The sequence below is a fragment of the Periplaneta americana genome, chromosome 8, assembly GCF_040183065.1.
Source record: "Periplaneta americana isolate PAMFEO1 chromosome 8, P.americana_PAMFEO1_priV1, whole genome shotgun sequence".
Lineage (NCBI taxonomy): Eukaryota > Metazoa > Arthropoda > Insecta > Blattodea > Blattidae > Periplaneta > Periplaneta americana.
Genome location: NC_091124.1, coordinates 121,872,501 through 121,898,961, shown reverse-complemented (window position 1 = coordinate 121,898,961; position 26,461 = coordinate 121,872,501). Strand labels below are relative to the sequence as shown.

The 26,461-nt window shown below is 35.7% G+C and overlaps 1 protein-coding gene across 1 annotated transcript in view; it reads right to left on the bottom strand.

Moving 5' to 3' along the window:
* The window catches only part of LOC138705009 (matrix metalloproteinase-14-like), a 102,645-nt gene that overhangs the window by 29,684 nt on the left and 46,500 nt on the right, over nucleotides 1-26,461 (bottom strand). Inside the window, exons 3-5 of the mRNA XM_069833545.1 lie at nucleotides 20,471-20,581; nucleotides 13,188-13,499; nucleotides 4,195-4,343 (exon numbers count right to left, since the gene is read on the bottom strand). Coding sequence (XP_069689646.1) covers nucleotides 4,195-4,343; nucleotides 13,188-13,499; nucleotides 20,471-20,581 — 572 coding nt within the window. The remainder of the gene's footprint in view (nucleotides 1-4,194; nucleotides 4,344-13,187; nucleotides 13,500-20,470; nucleotides 20,582-26,461) is intronic.

Sequence of the window (26,461 nt, the reverse complement as noted above, 5' to 3'; positions counted from 1 at the left end):
TAAAAGTTTCCCTTCTTAAGCGTCAGTTTGTAACTAAGTAGAAAGATTTAAATCACAAACTTCTTTTATATTTTCAGAGAACACTGTCTGATTTGTCATCAAAGAAAGACCAATTAACTCTCATTCTCAGGATTTGAAATCAAAGTTCTGGAGGCGTCTATCAAAGTAAGTTTAAGACTAAATAAAGCGGAAAGACGGCACAAAATCGGAGAGGCAATAATATTATCACAAGCTCAGAAATGGTCAGTATAATTTTGGGGAAAAGGTAACAAAACATCTGGAAATGATTCCATTATACAAGACATTATGTTATGAATAATTTCGGGTGTGGTGTTGTTTGTTAACGAACAATTAATAAAAAAGTTCAGGCTAGTAAATATTATTATTGTCAGTTAGATGACACCACAAATAGTTATTACCAACACGGCCAAAATTCTCACGCGTGCAGCAGTATTTTTAAGGGGGGGGGGAGACATTGGAAAAGAAGTTCTTGTTTTGTGAACCATTTCTTAATCGGAAAATTCACAGCCTGAAATGGAATATTGTAAAATTAGACCACTTTATGAATATGGATGATATACAGTGGAATAAATATCGTTTTTCGTTTCTTTGAAGCACATGCAATGACTGTGAAACACAATGAAGTTCTTTTAAAAATCAAAGCCGTTGGTTGGCGAAGAAAAAAAATATATATATATTTAACGACGCTCGCACCTGCCGAGGTTATATCAGCGTCGCCGGTGTACCAGAATTTACATGCTAGTAAATACACTGACATGAGCATGTCGCATTTAAGCACACTTAAATGCCATCGACCTGGGCCGGGATCGAACCCGCAACATCGAGTATAGAAGGCCAGCGCTATACAGACTGCTCTACCCAGGCCAATGGATGACGAAAATCATAGTCAAAGTTGCCAATCGTACATAAATATACCCGCATTAAAGAATTCAATATTTCATCCACCTCTACTGATTGATTTATGCCTAATCTACATCATTATTTTCCCCGTCACTTTTTTAACCGCTCCAATAATAGTGCCACCTATTGAGAACTAGCGAAACTCTTTCAAAGTTTGTCGATTTTTTTATATCTTTGGTTCTGACTTATCCCGTGGTTGGAAAGTTCGCTTACACGATCATAAAATCGTAGATCGAATACCTTTGAACGTCAGTGTACACATGTTGTATATGTATAGACATACGGTATTCGTTCCATTCATGGCCATTTGTTTATCATTGCCGCACAACTGACTCAACGAAAGTCCTGCATTCAATCACAGCCAAACGAACACTGTTACTGCCGAATTCGCTCACAGCCTCCTATCGGCGGACGCGAGGGAACCTATCGAATAAGACGACCAGTTTCCCAATTTAGACGACTCAGACGAACGTAGAACAAACATCAGGTTTAACCATTTATGTAATGTCGACATACGCATAATCACGCACTTATAGTAAGAATTTATGTCAATGGCAACTATAACTCTGTTATCTGTTTGCCACAGATAAATACTGCATGCTACATGTTCGTAAACTATCTACATAGATATGAAACGGGGAGTAGTAGAACAGAGGAGGCGGAATAGGGCAAAAATGATAGTGAAGATGTTTTTGTTGTTGTTGATAATGATGATGATGATGATGATGATGATCAGGATGAAGTTGAGGTAGATAAAAGAACAGTTAAAAGATAAATAGCCGTAGAAGCATTAATAAATACAGTAAAACCTCCCTAAAACGAAACGCGACCATTTCAGAATTTTTTTCCTTTTTCAAAGGTTTTCGTTTTACAAAGGGTTGAATACTGCAATATGCTCACTGTAGGAAGAACACAATGAAGGAATAATTTGAAATAAAAGTTACTACAATACATGCAAAGTGAATTTTATTTTCATAATTATTAACTTACAGCCTCTCTCTCTCTCCCTCTCTATGCGCCCTAGTTTTTTGGCCCCCACATTTCTTTTAAAGTGCATTGCCGCAACTTTTTTTGAAGGGAACGTTGTAGGATTTCCTTCGCGTCCTGCTTCAATTCGAGTGTAAATTGCGCCCTGATCCATCGGTTGTGTAACTGAAGTTGTGTTTGATGGAAAATAGATTAACTTCACGTTAGACAAATCAATCCTTGGATGGTAGGTAGCATTGTCTAAAAACAATATGACCTTACTACCTTGACGTTTCATTGCTCCATTAAAATTATGAAGCCACGATTCCATGATAGAACTGGTCATCTAGGCTTTTTTATTAAATCGCACAGTTTTACCTTATTCGCACTGTTATTTAACACTGTATTGGCATATTAACACAAAACTCGGAATAAATAAACGGAAATGTGAAACTAAATTGACACTACACTACAATTATTCACAATTTTATTCTAGTCGCACTGTTCTTTATCACTGTATTGGCTTGTTAGCATAAAACTTAGAATAAATGAAAGGAAATGCAAGAGGGTTGGAAGAAGTAATGGTACAGGAGGTCAGTAACCTCAAGCTCAGAATAGTGACATGGTTAGAGAAGCTTCACTCCCAGCGCCTGACAAAGAATAGCGAAAGTCTTCCATATTATTGCATGTATAGTCACACAAAAAGATTATGTCATGCTTCGTACAGTATTATCGCAAATTTAAAAATGGTTTGAAAGAATCTAGCAACAGTTACACTTAAAATTATCCGTTTTAGTCAGGTTGTTTACCTAAATGGTGCCCAAAAATGATTCCGTTTTCGCGTTAGACCAGACGTCTCCAAAAGCGTACTCGCGAGTAAGCCCCTGAACGGAACCTAAGCCAGTACGTAATGAGCGCGTTCCGCCTCATCCATCCCAGCTGCACTGCACTCAGTGTTTATGAGCAAACGAAGAGCAGTGGCGGACTGCCATTATCATTGTGTTGGTTGGAGTGTTCCACCGTTTCACAATGTCTTCTAATCATGGACGTAGTACATTCAAGGATGAATAGGAAGAGAAACTTTTTTTGTGTTAGTGGAGAGAATGTGAAATGCTTAATTTGTTCGAAATTCTTAAGGGTGTAGTAAAATTGAACATGCGACGACAATACTCGACTCTTCACAAAGAATATCATACAATTACAGGCATGTTGGACATGTGAAAATAATTTATTTTGGGACTATCTGTATAATTGTTGGTTATAAATAATAATCAGTACATTACAATACGTTTACACTCAGTTCCGTATGACAGACATATAGTTTTTCGTTTAATTTTAGGTGAAATGCGTAGACCTACAAATATTTTGATAAATAAGAAACAAGAAAATACAAACAAAAATCACACACGTTTCCTCAGTGTTAAAGAAAAAAAGCTTCTTGCTAGCTATGTTCTAGCCTGGAATATTGGAAAATCAATGAAGCCCTTTACAGAAGCATCATTTGTGAAATCGTGCATACAGAACGTTACTAAAATACTGTGTCCAGAACAAAGTCAAAGTTTAAGAAAATTAAATTGTTTCCAATTACAGTTCAGAGAAGGAATTTCAGGATTGTAAATGTAAATGAATCTGAAGTCGAAACCACAATTAACCAGTTTGTAGCTTACTCACTTGCATTGGACGAAAGCACAGATAGAAATGACAAAGTTCAAGTAGTCATTTTCATCCGAGGAGTTAATGAACATTTTACTGTGTCTGAATGTCTTCTAGATGTAATTACAAAATACAACTGGAGAAGATCTTTTCCATGCACTGAAAGGCACCATAGAACGGAAGAGGCTGAATTTGCAATGGCTTGTGTCAATAGCAACAGACGGGGCTCCAGCTTTATAGTATGTCAAAATAATATACAAACGTATGATTTTTTATTCTTTTGATGTTATTATATTTGTAAACATAAGCAGACCATTGCCGCTATCCCCCACTGATCGCTCCCATCTGTTGAGGTACGAGTCTCTTCCCCTGCTCTGGCCTTACAGTACACTGTATTCGACGGGCAGCATCGAGAGCACGAATGACGATACGCTTTTTGGAGATCTCTGCGTTAGACAGTTTTCCGTTTTAAAGTATTATTTTACATAGCAAATCATTCCGTTCCCAAATTTATTTTTCGTTTGTAAAGGTTTCCTTTTTATAGAGTGTATGTTTTAGCAAGGTTTTATTGTACTAGAAAGGGAATTGCAAAAAGAATAAAAGGAAGCGACAAGAGAAGGTACTGTAATACTACAGTAATATTGTGGACATTACCTGTATTCCTTTGATGTCATCATTGTGTAATTTGAAGGAAGGGTAGTACGATGTAGCAAATGGATACATAATAGATTTCTTTGTGTTAGAGTGATCTAAACCCAAGGCATGTCCAAATTCGTGTACAGCCACAAGGAGCAAATTCTGACCTGGAATATTTATAAACATTTTGTGATATGTGAGGTTTCGGACTCTGCACTCTAATACTATAAAAAATGTATTGATATACAATATATAGGATTGTCCACTTAATGTTGAAAGCTCATAATAGATCTATGTACCTTCAGTCAATATTATTAACATAGGCCTACTGTTTTATGGACATTTATGACACTCTATGACCTATAAATATCAGAGTAAAACCTTTTCAAAAAGGAAAATATGATTTTTACAACAAGATACAACTATTATAAAACGGAAGTTTACACAGAGTGGAATATTGTATTGATAACGATCTTCTGTGTTTCTGTACAGATATTGAAGATGGTGCATTATGTACAGCATCAGTATGACTGATAATAATTGGGGAAAAGTGTCTTAACAACGTCTATCTCATTTTTATTGTGATTAATAAACCTACATTACCACCATTGTTTCTCAAACTTCTTATATGCGCGAAATCCCGCCAACCTACTAAAAATAAACAAATTAATAACGATACCCTACGTCACAACTCCATTGCAAAAACCTAATAACAATAATAATTGAATCGGTCATTGCAGAAAGGGGATAAGTCATATAATCTTACTTTTGAGATAATCAATAAAAACTGTTTTCTTCTTCCAATACTGGAGTAATCATTATAAATATTTTTTCTTACTTTGTTTATGAATAATGAAGTGTAATACACCATGTTAGACATCTGACATCTCACACACTTTTGTTTAAAGTTGTTTAATCGAACCATGACTTATCCCCTTTCTGCAAGGAATTGTTAAATGTAAAAGAACAAAATAATGTATATAATTTACAATTTAGGGCTAATGTAATATTTTAAAACAAACTAAATGTTAATAATTGCAATGATAGCGATGTTTTTGTGTGTAATTACTACATTACTGTCACCATTTACATAATTATTTTTGCATTTTAATCATTATTCCTACTATAGAAATGTACCAATATGTGATTTTATATCACACTTTTAAATCAAAACTCTACTTTTAAACTAATACTTAAAAACTTCATATAGGAAAGCACAATAAAAATACACAAAATCATTTGTTTCAATTGTTATAGAGTGTATTGTTAGACGTTGGAAGCCACGTCATTTGTAGATTCCTTGTCACAAGGTGGCCAGTTCAGGATCTCTTCGTAAAAGAAAGTGTGTTCCAATGGAATGTATTGCCTCACTTTCGATACGTCTCCAAGTTTTTTTTTCTTCGAATTAATGGGAATTTTCCCATTGTATGCATTTGTGTAGCCATTACTATGAGTCCAGAACCTGGTTTTTTTCATACAGAATCTATGTTTCCTCATTTCACTACCAATGAACAAACTGGCAGTCACACATCCTGGATCATCTTTAGAGTAAACAAATTCACTGAATTGTGCTGAAGAAAACATATTCTTCTTTCCCTTTCTTACTCAGTGTGTCTAATGAGCAGGTGGTTTTCTTGTAATGTTCTGGCCACCAATATTTAAAATTCAAAATATCATCAGTAGTAACTGATTCTACAGAAAATCTGTTGTGTTTGCCTGGTGGATCAAGGTATTGTATTGGTCTGGCACATATGTATACCCTGTCTGTCTTCCTTAGTTTGCGCTTCACTACAACAAAGTTGCGATCACAGGGAAGAAATAAATGGCATCGTTATGGAAAATAATGAATGATTTTGTTAAATCTCCCCATTTGGGTCAATGCAAGCAACAATCGACTTACGGTATGATTTTTATTTTGCCCTCCACAGTTATCAGAGAAAAGATACAATTCCTTGACTGAAGAAGGGACATTATTTTCAATGTAATTCAGAAGGAACACACTTCGTTTGAAGATTTGTGACCTATACCTTCATGATAGGAATAGAAGTGCGCCGTAAGTTCTTTGAAATTGTGAATGTTGAAAAATTGATGACCCAAAGTTGCGTCTAAACAATGAGTAGTTTCTTACCCACATTGTTCTCCTGTCGTACGGGCTGCTACAGAGTTCCCAATGGAATAGACGTTCCAATGCCTTCAGTTTATTTTTCTTATTTACATTTCTGCGGTAGTTAATTTCATTGCGTTTACGTTTACCACTAATAACACAGTTTTCTTCCCCTGGGTCACTTACTACTTCTAGCTTATCTGTCATTTTCCTTATCAGCTGATGGGCGCATAACTTATTAGATCCGCGGCACTCAGTTGCGTCACGTCGTCAGTCAGTGCTGAAAGAAGGTAAGTCGCTGACTTGTCCCCTTTCTGCAATGACTGCGCTGCTTATGGTACTCTGCTTTGCGTTGAGAATGAGCAAATTTGTCCCATTTCTGTATGGAAATGTGTGTCTAGGTCTGGAGAAAGCAATGACACTCTTAACTCATTTTCGCGTTTTTCATGACTTATCCCCTTTCTGCAATGACCGATTCAATTAGGCTTCGTATTCCAGCTACTTACCTAAAGACTGAAGTTAAAGACACGTTGGGTATATAGTACGCCGAACACAGATGATGCAACGGATAAGGATATAAACAAACAGGTCGTCGCTGCGTGTTCGTGGGGTACAGTCAACTCCCGACATACTGAACCTATACTAGTAAACACAGGCTAGAGCCGTGATGTTCATTTTCGTCGTGATTTTTGCCGTGAATAATAACGTCCATTCGTAAGTCACGGAACTTGAACATATGCGGATGTCACTTGAAATGATTTTATATTGCAAGAAATTCTTTCAATAGCACATGACGTTATTGGTGCATGATGTAGTACAAGATATTCATAATGTCTGACATTTTTTCGTGTTTCATTAGGATATTGCATGTCACTCATCACTGAAGACCCACTAATTTTCTATGTAAGTACTTCTCTAGAAATTCCCTAAAATGTAGATTATTCAATTTATTAATTGAGATGTTGGCACTCAACATCATGGTAGTCTACACAAATCATGCTAAACGTCGAGTTAATATCTTCATTATTTTCAGATTTTGATGGTACTGGTTCTTTAGATGAGGCCTACGTTCAACACACTTTCTGTGCTTTTTGGTATTGCAGTGTCTTTCAGTGCACTGTTTTTGTTACTTTTACGTTTATTTCATACACTTTATATGCAACGTTGTCTATATTGACAGTGAAAATATTAGTTCAAATATCCTCAAATATGCCCTGCAATATTACACTCTTGAGCGTCTTACCTAAGGCTTTTTACCTCTGCAATGAACCTTCAATCAGCCACAAAGATGTAGTTATTTAAATAAAACGACTAGTAAGAGCAGTAATCGAAAAGACTACTCAATATGATTGCGTCCCTATTTTGAATTTCTAGAGCAAGAGGACAAAGGATGCGTAACTATTTTGTATACGGATGTACTTGTACCAGCGCTGTGACGTCACATATACTTCGAATCAGACAACTTCATTCCAGTTTATAAGTAGCTGAAATACGGAGCCTAATAATAATAGAAACTTATATGAGCGCCTGGTTCAAAACGTTTAATTAGCTTTACTCATTTACGTAAGCCAAAAATTCAGTTATTTACCTGACTATACTTCGTTCCATAATGTCTGACTGACAGGAGAAGTAAACATTGCCGGCAGAGGAGGAGAGAAGTATAATTGCTATTGATCCAACGACTTGTCTTGAAGTTGGACGGTCTGAAGCGTTCTAGGCCCGCCCAACTTCAAGACAAGGGTCGAATGAGATCTCTGCCATTGGTTCAATAGCAATTATACTTCTCTCCTCCTCTGCCGGCAATGTTTACTTCTCCTGTCAGTCAGACATCATAGAACGAAGTATAGTTGAGACACACAGCCAACTTATAGAACTATCAGTTGATAGAACATTACAACAACAATAATTATTGGAAGATTTAGGTAAGTTTTGGCTTGTCGTCGAAGTGAATACGGACATTTAAGCACAGGAGTCTTGAAAATATTAACCTGGTTCTCCACTTCTTATCTATGTGAAAAGGACTTCTCGTCTATAGCAGCGTTGAAATCTAAATACGGGAATTATCTGTTATAGCTTGAAACAATTTACTTTTGTATGTTTTTAATGTGAATACGCATATGGACAAACTTCTATCACATTGAACATGAACGTTGGATTGAAATGTTTTATAAATATATTTTAACAATAATTCGTTATCCAATAAATGTGTTCTATCTTATTATAGTGACATAACATATTGTTTATCTGACTGTTAGCAACGGTCAGAAATAGCTCATTACTTCACATGTGAAATAATTTGCTGATTAGAAATAAACATTTTATTTATTGTACATAGATATATCTGATCAGTAACTCATCCGAAGGAATTTTTATATTGTGCTCGGGTTTTAAATAATTCATTATAGCTAACTAATATTAAGGAGGGAAATAATTGATTACAATAATTACGAGGATAAGATAAAACGTTGTATATTACACGTGGTTAAAAGTCCATTAGGCGTATGTTTTTATGAGAAATTATGGCAATCGGCGTGTACATGTCATGAACATCGCTTTAACAAATAATGGTAAATTTTAGCCACTTATAAGATAAATAAATAACTTGTATTCGTTTTTTGTGTGAAAATATGCGTCATTTTTTTGAATGCGTTAAGTTATTATTTTAATTTCATGAACCAGAGTTTGAGAAACGCTGCCCTACATCGATGTTGCACAGTAGGCCTATTCAGGTTTCTGAAATTTATCTTCCTCAGACTGCGCAATATTCACTGGACACTTCCTCCAAAAGTATTACATGAATGATAGTTATTAAGGTATTAGTTTTAAAAATGTGATTTTATCTTGTGAATAGGAATATTTGTGAGACAAGACGGCAGAAAGAGGCAATCCTACCAACAAAATAAAATCATTTCTAACATGTGTGTCGTACACTATTTTTAGGTAGTCTTTTGAAATCCGTGTTGATATAGAGACAATGAATTCCCCCGACTTCTCCATTGCTGTATTCTCTCTCTGTTATAATGAAGTTTTATCAAAACAAAACCAAGCGGTGATACAACTCAATGGTAAACCATTGGGCTGTAACTCGAGAGATCTCCGGTTTACACCCGGTTGTCCTCTAATCTTTTATTACATTTAATTCTTAATTATTTCACATTATGGTCGACTCCATGTGAAATCGGACGGAAAATTAGGAAAATTTACCTAACAATTTTAAATTGTCATTATATTTTTTATACAATTAGAGTAGAGACAAATGGACGTTTTTTTTAGAAATATGATATCCCTAATACTAATAGTTTTCTTACAAAAATTAATATGGTGAAGAATCGGTAGAACGGAGAAAAATTCTCTCCGGCATGGGGACTCGAACAAGGGGTTTCCAGCTTTTCATGCTGGCGCTTTATTCACTAAGACACACCGGATTCAAGTTCCAATGCCGGATTGAATCCTTCTCATTTTTAACTTCTACCTAGGTACTGTGTTTCCCTTTGTTGGCCTACCCTCGTGTACCGTGTCACATACAGTGAAACAGTTAAAAATCTTGGCATTTTTATGGATAGCGATCTAAATTGGAATATTCAAGTAACACACATTTGCAAAAAAAATATTTTCTCAACTTCACTCCTTGTTCCATATGAAAGAATTTCTACCACTTAGTCTAAAAAAGAATCTTATTCAGACGCTTGTAATGCCCCATTTTGATTATTGCGATTCCTTGCTAACTAATGTAAGTTCACTCTTAGCTGAGATTGTACAAAGTGTTCATAACGTGTGCATACGATTCATCTGCAATACTCGTAAATTTGACCATATAACACATTCCCTCCAGTTATTTTCATGGTTGCGTCTGAAAGAACGAAGAACAATACATTCACTGTCTCTTGTGTTTAGAATCATGCATACTTCTACCCCGAATTTCTGTTATCGCGCTTTCAATTTCTTACAACTCTTCGAAACCGACATCAAGCACTTCTTTCTATCCTTCATCATAGAACGTCTTTATGCTCATCCTCCTATACTGTACAAATACCTCGCCTCTGGAATTCGTTACCTAATGACGTCAGGGACTGCCGGACTTTATCACAATTCAAAATGAAATTGGAAAATTTTGTCTTAGTTAATGTTTTTAGGTATTGCTAGAAGTATTGATTTGTGTTTTTTCTTTTTATTTTTTAATCTAGATTAAAATTGCAAGTTTCTTGTTTATGTTAGTTAATTAGTTAGGATACAATTAATTATGTTACTTAATCACTCATTTAAAAAAGTTTGTGTAACTGCAACCTGTCTATATTTTTGTGTGGCTTTACTTTGTTTATAGTGTTTTCTCTCTCTCTTTTTATTTCTTGTGTGGCTTTACTTTGTAAAACTTATAGTGTATTTTTTTCTCTGTTTATTTCTATTATTGTATTTGTATTCCTGGTGTTGTGGAAAAGAAGGCCTGATGGCCTTAACTACACCAGAATAAATAAATAAATAAATAAATAAATAAATAAACAAACAAACAAACAAACAAACAAACAAACAAATAAATAAATAAATAAATAAATAAATAAATAAATAAATAAATAAATAAATAAATAAATAAATAAATAAATAATGTGTGACAGTAGACACAATGTTCAACCACAAGTACAGAGGTGCACTCATTACAAGTGTCTAGTGGCCGGGGTCCGACGGAACATGGCTAGTAATATGATAAAGCTTAAGTAATCATTTTGTGATTCAAGACGGCGCCATGTTCCGTCGGACCCCGGTCATTAGTCACACATAGCCTACTGTGACACGGTACACGAAGGTAGGCCAATAAAGGGGAACACAATAGATAGAACTTAAAAATGAGACGGATTCAATCCGGCATCGGAAGTTGAATCCATATGGCTTAGTGGATAAAGCGCCAGCACGTAAAACTGGAAACCCGGGTTCGAGTCCTGGTTACGGAGAGAATTTTTCTTCGTTCTACTGACTGATTCTTCACCATACGGAAACGCAGAATTACTGCGCTGAAACTCCATATGCACTTCGGTATATCATAGTAATATTACAAAAAATTCACCAAACTTACCGTATATAAAGAAAATTGCGTTCTTTATGCGGCCATAGCTGCCTAACTCTTTAAAACTGAAATTTCAACAATACCTAATTTTAATGCTCTAATCTTCTCGAACATAGTGATTTATAAAACATCCATTGGTGTAGCTATAATAATTAGGATACAGTCTATATAATTCGTATTTGAATTATTTCTCCACAAATAAAATTAAAACTAAAAGTGTGGCAATATTGAAAACTTTTAGGACTGATTAATCCAGCAGTCAAGTTTTTATTTCAAGGCATACAAGCATAGAAATAAACTATTGCATACCCGGAAATTAAGTTCCTTATATCTCTCTTGCCCGCTATCAACATGATTAAGCATGTCAGCATAGCTGATATTACGAATGACCTCTGCAGCTCAAGTCCGGGCTTGATACAGAGTGACATCGCAAAGGTGATTATGGGTGGTCCGTGGACCAGATGTCAGTAGTGACTTTTCTAATTAGTAGGGACGACTTTTATTAATTTTTTGTAACTTTACTGAAGTATTCGTGCTTTTCAATTTACACAAATTTGTGTTTTATTTTAAACTACTTGCGTTGTCTTGACTAACACGCCTAACTCAGAAACCAGTAAATATTTTGACCAGCGATTTACATTCTTTCTCAATATTTTTCTCGCTTCGACCCCAATTAACGTGAAAAGCTGAAGTTTGCCTGTTACCAACTTCTGAAGTTGTAAATGTCTGTTTTGAACAGATCACTTCGAAGTTAGTATTTTTTTTTTTCGCTTTTGTTGTTGTTTTTTTTTTTAATTTTGATTTCGAATTTTTCTATGTTTTCCGTAGACGTTGACTTATCAATCAAAAAAATTACGGCTCGATTATCATAGGAGCTATGACATTGTCTGCATCTTTTAATCTGCCTTTCTGCTGTCAGAGCAGGAAAATCTTTGCTTACATCAAGCGTACAGAAGCGAAGCTGTGCGCATCATCACTTGACACGGAACTTGAGCGTAGGTAATATAATTTAATCAAATTATTAAAATTGATGCAATTTTTTCAGAGAGAGAGAAGAGACAGTTGATAATTATATTTTTACTGTTTTCCATGGGGATGTCTATGAAGTGTCTATGTATCTTCATATGCCCCTGCTGAAAATTAATATAAAATATGGTGCATGCATAGTTATGACAATCGTACTGTCAGCTATAATATGAACTTTTGGTGGAATGTCTATCATAGGGGAAGTCGTTTCAAGTTTATGCTTTTTGAAACTGGAGATTTTTACGGAAATAGATAAATTTAACGCATTAAACAAGAAAACTAATGGATTTAAAGGAGAACATATTGAACTTCATATGGTAAAGTATCTACTATTCCTCTATACACATATATTTTTTTTTTCAAAGAATTACGCATTTGTAAGGTTTTTAATGTCCGATTTCACATGGAACGTCCCTTACTTGACAATAAAACAGTTGTTGAAAGAATTCATTTAATTTGTGTACGTTTCTGAACAAAAACAGTCATTTTTAAAAGTAGGCCTGTTATTGTTTGGACCAATTTATTGATCGTTTCTGATTGCCGCTGTGTGACATCTGGTGGAAAACAATTGCCAATCCGCAGAGTTTTGGAGTTAGTGCTGAACATACTTTTCGCATTAGTCTTAAAAGCATTTTCGCATTGTCTAGGGACCAATTCTTAACTCGCTTGCCTAACGTTAAAAAATCTACTTTTAGCAATGACTATCTAAAATTATGTTCTATTGGACAGATTATTTACAAAGAACACGAATATAATTTATTTAGTTTAATTACAAACATTAGTGTCGCAACATTAAGTGGACACCATGTAAGTTAATGTGAGTACCTTTGTATTTTCTAATGGTCCACGGTTCATCATTGTCGAAGTGCACTTTACCGGAAGGTGGATGGAAGGCATGAGCTAAAACCATTCCCTTGCCATCGAATGGTTGTGAATCATCATGATCTCCACTGACGAACGTAATATTGATATCTGCTCGTTTATTGGCTGCAACTGGCATAAAGGTCAAGTCAGCAACAGCTGCCCAAGTGGCCAGCGCCATCTGTATCTCTTCCTCTATTGCAGCTCCCACTAAGTCTATGCCACTTGGAAATCTGGATATTGAGTATGTCAGATTGTGTTTCTTCCATGGACCACCTGTATGTTACAAAGTTTAGTTTCAGGTCATGAAATATTATATTACTTTTGACACTATAAGCCAAGTATGCTAATAATAAATAAATAAATAAATAAATAAATAAATAATTAGAATGTAAAAAAAAATATAAACAAGTAAATAGAATTACAAACGACTAAAATGCCAATACAAACAAATATCTGGTTATATAAATTTACACAAAATATATAAATAAAAATATGGAAGTGAGATGACGGTTCTTAACAAGGAAATGCAGGCCTACATAAGAAGCAGTAAAAGTGAAGTTATCATTAAAATACTTAATTTTTATTAAACACATAAATGCAATGATGAAAATTGCTAAAAGCTACATTCACCATGACTAGGTATTTAGTCATCAATCAACAGTGAGCGAAGGCAGTCATGTTTAACTGTGCTCCGCAGAGCCAGACGCTGAGACAGCAATGTAAGGTTATAGCTCTGGGTATGAGTACATTCACCTGAAGTAGAACATAATACAGTGGAAAATAGTGTGTATTACTAATCAAGACCAACAGTGAACACTATGTTTTCGAATTACTGCGCAAGTGAATTGAGTAAGCAAGATGCGGGTTGAGTTACATGTATATCGAGCAAGAATACTGCCCGTGTCTCACTTCCTGAGCTGTTTCTTTGCGGAGCGAGACGCAGAAGGGGAGAGTGGGAGGTCCTGGGTACCGCATGTGCCTACTACCCTACGTTCAACACATCGGATTTTTAGGATTCCTTTCGTCAGCTATGGAGCAAGATCATCCATGGACAAGCGAATGTATAGGCTATCCCATCACAAAACAAATTATGTCCTCATCAATTCCTGTAACTAAACACTAATACCAGTGGTAGACTACAGTTTCTACTTGAGATTATCGACTTAATCGCGATTACGGTTGTCATGTGTACACATCCGTAAACTCTTTTCTCTATGGCAGTGTTTCTCAAACTTTTTCCACCGCGAAACTCCTTTTAATCTAAAGTGTAATTGTGGAATCCTTGTAATATTTTATTAGTATTTAATAATTAACAGACAAGTGAAAGCTAGTATCTCAATAATTCTGTTCAGTGGGACGAACGTATTTGCTTTTTAAGCCTTCAATCTGGTTTTATGGCGGAAAGTTGTAGTCTCATTTCTACTGTACTTCTGCATTTTGTCTTTTTGGTATTTTGTTTTAGTGAACGCATACGCAGAGAATCCAGTGATGAAAGTGATATAAGTATTATTTTCCGTTTTAGATGTTCATTAAACATATTATTATTACGCATATTATTGGATTATTATTATTATTATTATTATTATTATTATTATTATTATATCGTTGGTTCCATGTTATTATTGATTCATATTTTCGTAATATTCATATATTTTTATAGTATCCACTAAGTATAAAATAGCCACCGGAGCATCCCAGTCGGCTAAGGCGCTTGCCTATCGATCCAGAGTTGCGCTCGATACCCGGCTCCGGAACAATTTTTCCTTGAGGTACGCTAACAGAAAGCCACAATTTAAGTCACACAGCATTTGTGTGCACTCATAATTGAGTTCTGGCGTCTTGTCAGCTCATTTGAGTTGTGTGGATATAAAGAAAAAATTGTGACGATATCGTGTATAATTCCTGGAGTAGCTTAGTCGGTAGAGCGTTCGCGCGCTAAGCGAAGGGTCCCGGGATCGATACCCGGCTCCGGAACAATTTTCCCTTGAAATTATTCTAACTTCATTTTAATTATGTTTAGGCTAATAGCTGAAATGCTGTTCACATACACAAATGCATGAACACTTTTACCAGTATATGAGTAGGTCTACTATTCGTAAACTACGTACAATTTTATTAGTTCTAGAACACATGCAAACATGAAAATTAATATATTTTAGTACTCACCCAATTTATTGTGTATCAAGTCAATCTTCCTATCTTTTAAAGCAGCAAATCTGTTGATAATGTCTCCATAAAATGTCTGAGTTCAACTGAGGAGGGACAGTATATGTCTAAGAAAAGCTGTGGGCTAATGATGAAAGTCTCTCCTGTGATGTAGCATTCCGAATAAAATTTTCAATCTTTTCAAACAGGAAAGCTTCTTTTAACGGAAGAATTTTTAAAAGTTTTTTTTTTATGCAACTTCTATATTTTCTTGGTACTTTTTAAAAACAAAGAACAAATGGAACTGTACATCGTCCAGAATTTAAAATATCTTTTTTATCCTCATATTTAAGTCTACAAAACGGCATTTCTAATAAATTACAAACCGTATCATTTTCGGGATACATATCTCGCACACATTTATTAACATTTTCTGTGTACTGATACATAAGTATTTGTATAATAGCACTATAATTTTTACACATATAATATACACCATGACGTTGGATTAATATACTACTGTAGTTTATTTTTACGTTGAATTCCTAAGCAAAGGTTATAACTAACTCCGTACAGGAAACGTATTGTAGTAAATTACAAATTTTTATTTATGTTCGCACTGCTTAAGTGTTGTGATGAAACGGCTAAAGACGACTATCTGGAATTGAAAATTTAACTTTCTAAAAGTGCCAAGTTCCAAAAATGATAATCTGAAATACTAAAACTGTAATGTTTGTTACGTAAAGTAATTAATTATTTAACACTTAGATTGAATTCCTCTAGAAGCATTTTCCCATTGACTACAATTATACTCGAAAGGATAATGCTCCTTCAGGACGGAAAAAAGTAAATCTTACAATTTATCATGTTTGGAAAATTAAATCATCTATTGCTTGAGTTTATATTCCGAACGAGGTAGGTTTTTTAAAATGTACTTCGAAACAGCTGTAAATTGGTTTTTTCTTTTACTGCAGAAGAGCGTACAGCTGTTCAATTTCATGACAAAATGGTTGCAGTAGGCCTATACGTAAGTTCATTAATCATTAAATACAGCCAATTGATCTGGCCTCAGGAATCATTCATGCTGTTTGTATTGGTAGCAATTTTTCAAGTCACAGATATGAAAGTTGAGAAGAGACCTTTAATAAATAATTAATGAATAACAGACCTATTTATTCTTCGAACCTAAATTCTAATCTTTTTTCCAAATTCATGGATGAGAAGAGTTTACATTCCCGACATTTATTGGACTAAACTTAACCTTCTTAAAACAGAGACTGATCTGAGTAATTCGACTGTTATCTCTTGTAAACTATGGAACCCAACCACTACCACCACTAAGCGTAAACGACCTTCTAATACTTATGCTGTACATTTATTTCTATTTGAGGGATCTCTCTTGTGTTGCAGCAGTCAATTTTTTTTTTCAAATTCGACGCCTGATTATTATTGTTATTGGGTAATTCCACGGTAATGGACGGGACAATCATACAAGTTGTTCAGTATAATATATATATATATATATATTTCGTACGGTAATTATTTAATATACAAAATAAAAGTCAGAATGCTTGCATCAGGTTATAAGCTGATATCATTTCTATTGAAAAGCAAATTACAAAATATGTGACAACAGTTATAACTGTTTAAAGAAAGGTAACAGACGGGACATAAAAATGATACAGTATAATATACAATGAACAAAAACTCCATACAATCTCTGTCCTGCTATGAAATACAAAAATAGCATAATATTACCAAATATTGCGAGTGTACACAGCTATTCATGGGTGCATTCAAACTTTGTGTAATATGAATTGTGTATTGAGAGAAACTGTCTAAAAATGGGTAACAGACGGGACATACAGGTAAAGGACGGGACATTTTCCGAATGTGTCTTGTAATGAATGGAAAGAACAACTGAATAAAACAGTGAACTTCTTTTAAAAAGTTTTAAACAATTAATAGACATTCTGCACATATTACTTTAGCATATCTCTTATAACAACAAAATAATACAATTGAGTACGTCTATAATATCTCATATTGTACAACGTAATCATTTAACGTTGTAATCCCAAAACTGTTGATTGATGCAAGTACAAATAAAACAAAGAGTAAAAAAATCAGATTGAACATACACACCATAAATGCATTTAATAGGTATATGTTTGTTTTGTACTTGAAGATTTGTTTTTTTTTTTAATGTAAATTCATGGTCATCAGAGCTGTAAGAGTAATATTTCCATTTGATTTTGTATGGAGATACTCCAATTATGGAATGCATTTTTTGTGTCTCTGGAAGGGACGCTGTGTTGTTACAACGCGCGTTGAACATGTCATGATGTTTCACTGTTTCATCTGTAATCAAAATTATCTTGACGGAAGAAGTTGCAGCACATTCGACAAATGATTGTGCATCTTGAACTGTGTATTTTCCTATTTTCACCCGAGTCCAAATAAGCCTTTTAATAGTTGCCCCTACACCATCTACAGCTTCTTTCCCATGGCTCGAGGAGAAAAAAAAAAAGGCCAGGACAATTGTATTCCATAAAATTTGTCTACAAATGATATGATCATGAAATTAAATCTCTGCTTGAATTGAGAGGCAGAAAATACGTGTAGGTATTTCACATTTGGATGATTGTTTTTACGTCTGTAAAAATTTCGTCTAAGAAAGCAAAGACAGCATATTTATCATACGTCAAGGCATAATTACAAGGTTCGTTGCCAAACCACGCCACTGCTGTGAAAACTGTAATTTGCTTCTTATTCCAATGGGCAGCCTGTATTTCATTTTGAAACATAGCGGAATAGTTCTCCGAAAAGTCCACTGGTAGCACACTTCAGATGAAGCTTGTCTTAATTCATTCAAAAATGCACTTTTTTTGCCTTGTGTTGAAGCAATATATCAGGAGTGTTGGTGTCTGCTTTTTCAATGCTTGCACATCTTCTGCAATTTGACTACTGATTTCAATTTCTTATACTCTTCCATTTGCATGTGCCCATTGTTTATATGTGACCTGTTTCTTTAAATCTTCCTCCGTAATTTCTAATCGTTTGTCCAAGTTATCGTAGTCTCCATATTTGTTAGTAATATTTGAACATACATACACTTTTCGTTTGCTACATCACAAACTACTGATTCCATGTAAGCTCGAACAGTATTCATTGTAGGAAGACAAAGTTTCTGACTAAAATATTCGGCATTGCAGTGATACATACACACAGATATTGTGTGGTGTTAAGTTACAGGAAGAACGTAATTGGGACGAAGTAGTGCTAATTTTGAAAGTCTTATTATGTTTGTCCCTTTTCCTGCAACGAATAGGTTATAAGCTTCTTTAATGGTCATCACAAGATGTTGTTTCTGCATTTCTTACCTTCTCAGTATCTATGTAACTTGTTAAACAGTCTTTCCTTCCGGAAGCCTCTCTCCTGATATCTTCCCTGCAATAAAATTTAATTGCATCATCTTCGACATCTTTGACAGGGTTTCCTATTACAGATATATTGCTTTCCTTCATCCATAATTCACAGGTTCTCGCTAATACACCCACAACCTCATAATGCCTTCTTGGACTTTGAGGCAGATTACGGAGAGCACGATGGACAACTTTAGCCCTAGTGTTAGAAACAGAATACAGTACTTGAACAAGTTGGTTCTTCACTTGGACTCAGGCTATTCAGTTTTTACCGGTAGACACGTTTCCGTTCACGATCATATTTTCTTTACTTTCTCATATCCTTCGGTGTTATAGTTTTCTTCAGAGCCCGTGCATGTTTCTTCCTTCTTGCGTCCTTAATTTTAGCAGCTTCATAATTCTCCGACTGTTTCAGGAATTCTCTATACCGCTTCATTTTCTCGGCTGGAGACATATTTGCCATGTTGTTAAAGTACTATTAACCTGCAATATACACTTTAACTAACTATATGGATGACTATGATGATGGTAATAATGCTGATGATACTAGTAATAACAATAATAACGAATTCACGGTATGGGCTTCATGATTACGGACAAGTAACGGGTGGGACAGTTATTCTTGTCCCGTCTGTTACCACAAGATGTCCCGTCTGTTGCCACGATAAAAAATATTGTTTTGAATTTAATTAAGGTCTTGAAGGTTCATGGTGTTCATCATGGAATATTGGAAGAGAATATGTTTTTTCATTGGCTAGTTTGCAATAGTATGGCTTGAAACTAAATAAATTCAAACATTTGGTAACGGACGGGACATAAACTTGAGCTGATTAACAAAAGGTAAAACTATTGAATGAGGCAATGTATTATACCTGCTTCATCCTCTTTCGCGAAGATGTACGTTCAAGCAAACCACTCACTGTTAAGATCATTCACAGACTGCTGAGATAAGGGAGACCAAAGTTCACTGCAGTTGCTTCGCTTGTAGGAATAGTATGCTCTAACTTCCCGCTCACATTCAGAACAAACTATAAACGAAAACAAGCTCTCTTCTGTGCCTCGGTCTTGTCCATTCATCACTCTCAGACGTAAAAATAGTAAAGACTTTAAAACAACAACTTCATATGTGACATCTGATGTCATGGTTTTCGTGGAATTACCCTATTATTATTATTATTATTATTATTATTATTATTTTCATAGCTTTTTACTTGCAATTTGAACATCGTCGACGTTTGTATCACTTGGGGTGCAACCGTCATCGCATATTGTGTGCTTTGAGCAAAACTGCACAAGTGAATGTCAGTCGAATAATCTAGCTATTCTAAATCATATTCAAGTCCCGATGACGGTGAAATATGACGCTGCTCCCAGATGACTAAGGAGTATCCCGATGCGGTGCCTGAAAAGGCTGTCCTTAGCGATAGATTATTACAGCTAACTCGGCAGTTTGCATGCACGTCCTGTTTTCGAGTTTTCGCCTCCAAAATTATATAACTTTTTCAATGGGCTGGCTTAACACGAAGATGTGGCAAACAGACTTGGAGCTGACAGTGATACTTTATTTGCTCTGAGAATCCTTGCAAGAACGCAACATCGTGCAGGCATTTCAGATTTATATTCCTTCGAAATTTTACCCTCGCCAATATCAATATCGTAAACTCACATACTCACCAAAAATTTTGTACCTTTTACCCATGTTCTTCTTTTCATCAAAATCATGTTTATCCTTAACTCCACATCTGGGCGTTTGCATCATATCATGTGTTTCTTCATTCACTTTTCCTGAAAATGATTACATTTATTAATGATTGCACACTTAAAGAATACATGGATGCATTAATAAGGTACAGAGAATTAGTACAATTTCAATGCTGTATAAATAGTCATGAATTTAATACTGTACAGGGAAAAGATCAGGAGTAAGACCGAATTAATGCAACATCTCGAACCGCTAGTATGGATGAATGATGATATATCCTTTTACTCTTTAGCAGAGCATAGGACCTCGATGAAGCAGCGCCAGGAATAATATAAAATGCTAGAGGAAATTGGTATGCCTATATTAAACACGAAAATCATGTATTACAAAAAATATATTTTAAGAAAGATCATATTCTAGAGACAAAAAAGCAGTCTATTTGGCAACAGGCTTTTGAAATTAGTAAATGTCTGACAGCCCCTTAAGTTATGAGATAGGGAGTTCTAATAACGAAGAATTGAAACGGTGAATGATGAAGAGTATCGGGAAGTGTTATGATGAGGTATACTCAATGTGCCTGTGATCTGAGATCGAGTGTTTATGTTATGGTTGGAATGTAAATCCACAAGACCAGACGACAGATAACTTGGGGTTGAGGTACACACAATTTGAAATGGAAAAGAAAGGCAGTGTAAAGTTGTGCGGCCTTTGAGTGGGAGGCGAGATAAAGATTCTAAAAATGGTGAAATATGACCGTATTGTAGGAAATTGCAAATATATGTAATAATATGAAAACACTGTAATTTGTTCGAGAGTTCGGTTCTAAGCGGCTATAGAATATATAAAGAAAGAAATTTAGTCTGTGATCGTGAATTGTCTGTTTATCCATATTCGAAAATTATTGAGTACCATTGAGATTAATTGTGGATCACATCTGTCACCAGAATTCAACATAAACATTTCGGTTCAATTACTATCTAAGCTAACACCCATGAAGAATATATATCTTTTCACAATCAGCTTCCTTCAATTCAAACTTCATTTGGGCTTTATACGAATACATTTTCAGGAGTTTGATTAAATTTTCCGAACAATGCTGCATGGCAATGTGCTTAACTCAACACATTATCATTTCCGACTGATTACGGGTTTTCTCTAGCTAGAACTTCAGAAGAACTTCTGGAACCTGAAATAACCTATATGCTGAAAGGCCGCGGTACTGAGTTGTAGTGCCCCCTCCCGAAATTCTATTCCATTCCAGTCTGTAACCTGAATATCATTACTTCTTGATCTTCCCGATTTTATTTTATGAGGAAGTGAACTAGTTTCTTCAAATTTCTTCATACATGCACTATAAGAACGCATGGAACAATGATATTTTCTGAGATATGCATTTTTGTCCGAAATCTTAATCCGATAGTGTAGTTTCTACCACATTCGTAATAACATTCCACGAAACCAATTCGAAAACCTTTTCATATTTGGAAAATATGTGTAATAAACAAGTCAAATGGCAGGAACAAAAAAGAATAACTATTGCTTAGGTCAATGCTGCCGCTGTTGTATTACAAGAAGTACTCAAGTCGCTGATTTGAGCGTCTTTTTTTTTTGCATTGCATTGCAGAACTTGTTATTGATTTTCAATAATTACTGTGGCTATTTCAGGACCAATTTTACACTAATAAATGCATTGAGACACGGAGAACTCAATATCATATTAACTGAAAACTGACAAAAAAAGTGGCTTAGGTAACTTTCACAATAAGTCACATTGAATTGCAAGATATAAGCATGGAAAAATAGTACTGAAGAAATAAAAAGCTAAAAAAGTGTAAGACTCCAAACAAAGTCAAATACGTAATCTACATTTTTACACTGTGTTTGTCTATACGAGCTCGAGATGGTGTCATGCTAATGATTACAAAAATTAAAAATAATATTAATAAATATCAATAATAATGAATTGAAAGAATCATTTAAATGGGAATCAAGTTTCAGGAGAGAGGTATTCGGAAGTTCTTATTATTTAAACTCTTAATGAAGGCCAAGAACAATTAAATGGCCAAATTTACGAAAAATTACAACGAATTTCCAAGAGAATTAATAAATCTGATTTCATCTTATTTGTGAAAACCTTTGTCACCAGTGTAGGAAATTGCCTGGTTGGAAACCTTGGAGAAAATATCAGAAATAATAATATTATTTACATAATTTATTTATTATTTTATAAAAATAAATAGATAATGAACACAATGTGCTATCATAAAGAAAATAATGGAGCTATTTCGATGAAAAATCACACTTGTGACGGACAAGGTCGTAGTTGGGGATTTTCTATGGGTTCTTCTGTTTCTCCATATTGTGTATCTACGTTTCGTCAACATTTCTCCATTCCGTTATCATTCCATAACATTCCCCGAACGTCGGCTGGCGACGCTCGGAGGAGGCTGGTCCCGAGATAAGTGATATTGTTCTAAATCTGGGTACGCAGCGAACCTTAGTGTAGCCAGCCGTGTGTGTTCGGGAATGCGCCTAGCTTGAGGGTTAGAGTAATAGATCATGAAAGCTAGCATTGCTGGATCATAGTGCCCCCTCCCGAAAATACATTACATTCCAATATTCATTGCAACTGTGGCAACGGGAGATAAATCAAATATGAACATTATTTGAGTTCTCCAATAACGATCTGACAAATGACTTTTATTTCCAGAAAGTGTAAATAATTAAATCGACATTTTACGCCATGTGTCGGGACACTGTTGTCGAATGGGGGATAGCATGTTTGGTACTCACTTTTTCATACGTAGCTCCATATTTTTAACGTCTGTACGAGAACTAGGAAGCGTTCGCCGACAACTGTCCCAAATGATCTCAAATCTAATGCACGCATGGGCACACATTTCTCGGTTATCAACTCCTGCGACGGTATGAGTATACATTTACTATATTCACTTCGAGTTTTGTGATTTGCAACGCATGGATGACGGGAAATATATGAGGTACCAGCCAAACATTGCATGACCATACAGTTCGTCGCATACCGGACAACATACAAAATGAAATGATTTTCCACTGCTGTCGAACACAGATTTAAGAACTGTCTCAATGGTTCTCTTTAAATTTCCATCCCAGTCGTTCTAAACTCTCTAGCAGTTATTTTCTCCTTCACTGCTTTTTCTCTAAGAGACTGCATTGTGACAGCCACGTCGAGACTCGCTCACGCGTCCCGCAAAAGGGAGAGCGCGTGTGGAAGGAACGAGGCCAGCGCCGGTGAGCACTGGTGGGGACGGACGTAAGGGGAACGTCTTCATGCCGTGAGGGCAAGGGAAGGTGCGATGGGCCGCGGCCGAGAGGGGGAAGAAACGAAGCAGCGAGAACAAATCTCTAGAAACAGAAATTTCCAATGTCGTAGTTTCTGGAAAGTGTGGTTTAACTAATAAATACAGGACGCGAGGAGAAGAGAGTTTCAGTTTTTGGTCAGCAAGCCAGTCAGTCTTGTGTAGCAGTGAAGCCAGCTTCGAGACCGGAGTTCGACTTGAGTGTGTGTCCGCAACTGTGCGAGCTTCCAGACGAGTGCGGCGTATCCGGAGTCTGTGGTTCGACGTGGAGTGGACCGCAGTTGCGGGACCTGAGTTCGAAGTTCAGTGGACTGTCTCTGCAAGTCTTCGGTTCGATATATGGTGACTTGAGTGAATGAGCTAGAAGAACTAGCTAAGACAAACGAACTGTGAACTGAGAACTAACAGTTTTGTGTTGTAAGTAATGCTTTGTGAACATTAGTTGAGGTTAGCAGTACATTGCTGTTCTCAATAATCCAAGTGAATTGTCATTGTCGTCTTTGGAGTGCAATAACGAATACTGTGTTGCTGTATTGGAGTGGAAATCCCATTGTTGACGGGAGTGTTTAAATTAAATTATAGAAAGTGATTATTGTTGTGACAATAAAAGTTACACTATTGTTTGAATTAAAAGTTACAGTATTCTAGGATGTAGGCTTTCACGGCCAGCGTCTGTGATGAAGGTTTTCCGGGTTGAGATGACGTGGTCTACTGGTAAACTGACAGGCCACGGCATCTCAGCCCAGAAAAACTTCATCGTATAGACTGTATTTTCTTTGCGACGCACCATTACTTGGACTCTTGAAAAGCAGAAATCAAAATCTGAAACTAAAACATTTGAAATAGTAACTGATCGTTAATCGAACTGCACACGCAAGCACAAACCCGCGCAAACTCAATTAATGAGTAGCCGATAGAAGAGGAGTCTTGGGCTCTATGCCTTGATACCAGCCCAACGCACAAAACCGTTTCGAAAGGAGCAGCCCGGCCCGCACTGTGACATCACGGGCTTGTTCCGTGCGAGACTTTGAAGCCCAGTGCGGTCCAGTGCGGAAGCAGCTCATGGCTGGGCCGTTGTGCAGGTCTCTGCTCTGAAGACTACTTAGCGCAGAACATCGCTTGTGCCGAATGCGAGGCCTTGAAAGTTTCGGCAGATGTAATGACCTTCACCGACAGCGCAAAGAGCGTCGCTGCGCCGTTTTACGTTGTAAATAGACACCTTGTAATTCTAGTAAATTATTAATGAGACTTCATTAGCAATCGTCAATACAACGGTGATTTACCCATAATCAAGAGAAGATCTTATCCTGATTTTGTATATTAAACTGAAAAAATGGTATAAATTGTATCAAAGGAAAACTAATTTCTTTCTATACATCAGTTATTATCTGCAGAATGATTTATGTTTTGGTTGTGGTTTCGTATGTTAAAAAATCTAAATTATGGTTTATGTAACGACGCTCGCAACTGCAGAAGTTATATCAGAGTCCCCGGTGTGCCGGAATTTTGTCCCACAGTAGGCCTAGTTCTTTTACATGCCAGTAAATCTACTGACATGAGCATGTCGCATTTAAACACACTTAAATGCCATCGATCTCGGCCGGGATCAACCCGCAACCTCGAGCATAGAAGGCCAGTGCTATACAAACTGTGCTACCGAGGGCAACTCCTATGTTAAATATTCCGCCCCAAGCACAGACGAATAATCACAAAAATCCACACGATGGGACAGGTAACAAAATAAGTACCGGTAGCTCTTTCTTAAAGAATTAATGATTACTGGTTCTAAACCTTCGTTTCATGCCAGGCAGACTATCCGAAAATACGATTACTTTCTCTACTCCTTCTTCGGCGGTATGGTTTCACAGTAGAATACTATTGGTATTTAACAAGAAGTACGTATTGTTAATCTTGTTATAAGTCGCTAACATTTTTTAATAGCTCTGTCATTTTCTTTCTGATAGAACATTGTGTTCATTGTTTATTTATGTTATAAAGTAATAAGTTAGTTATGTAAATAATATTATTATTTTTTATATTTTTTCCAAAGTTCCCAACACTGTTTCCTACCAGGCAATATCCTACACTGGTGTTAAAGTCTTCCACAAATAAGATGAAATTAGATTTATTAACGCTCTTGAACATTCGTTGTAATTTTTCGTAAATTTGGTCATTTAATTGTTCTTGTCCTTCATTCAGAGTATAAATACAAAGAACTTCCAAGTACCTTTTTCCTGAAACTTGATTTCTATTTAAATAATTCTTTCAATTCATAATTATTGATGGTTATTAATGTTATTTTTAATTTTTTAATCCTTAGCACGACACGATCTCGAGCTTATAATAGACAAACACAATGTAAAAATGTAGATTCCGTATTTGACGTTTGTTCGGAGTCTTACAGCTTTTTAGATTTTATTTCTTCAGTACTATTTTTCCATGCTTATATCTTGTAATTTATTGTGACTTATTTTTCTGTGAGTTTTCAGTTAATGTGGTATTGAGTTCTCTGTGAGGCAATGCATTTATTAGTGTAAAATTGGTCCTGAAATAGCCACAGAAATTATTGAAAATCAATAATAGGTTCTGCAATGTAAAGAAAAAAAAAGGTCGCTCAAGTCAGCA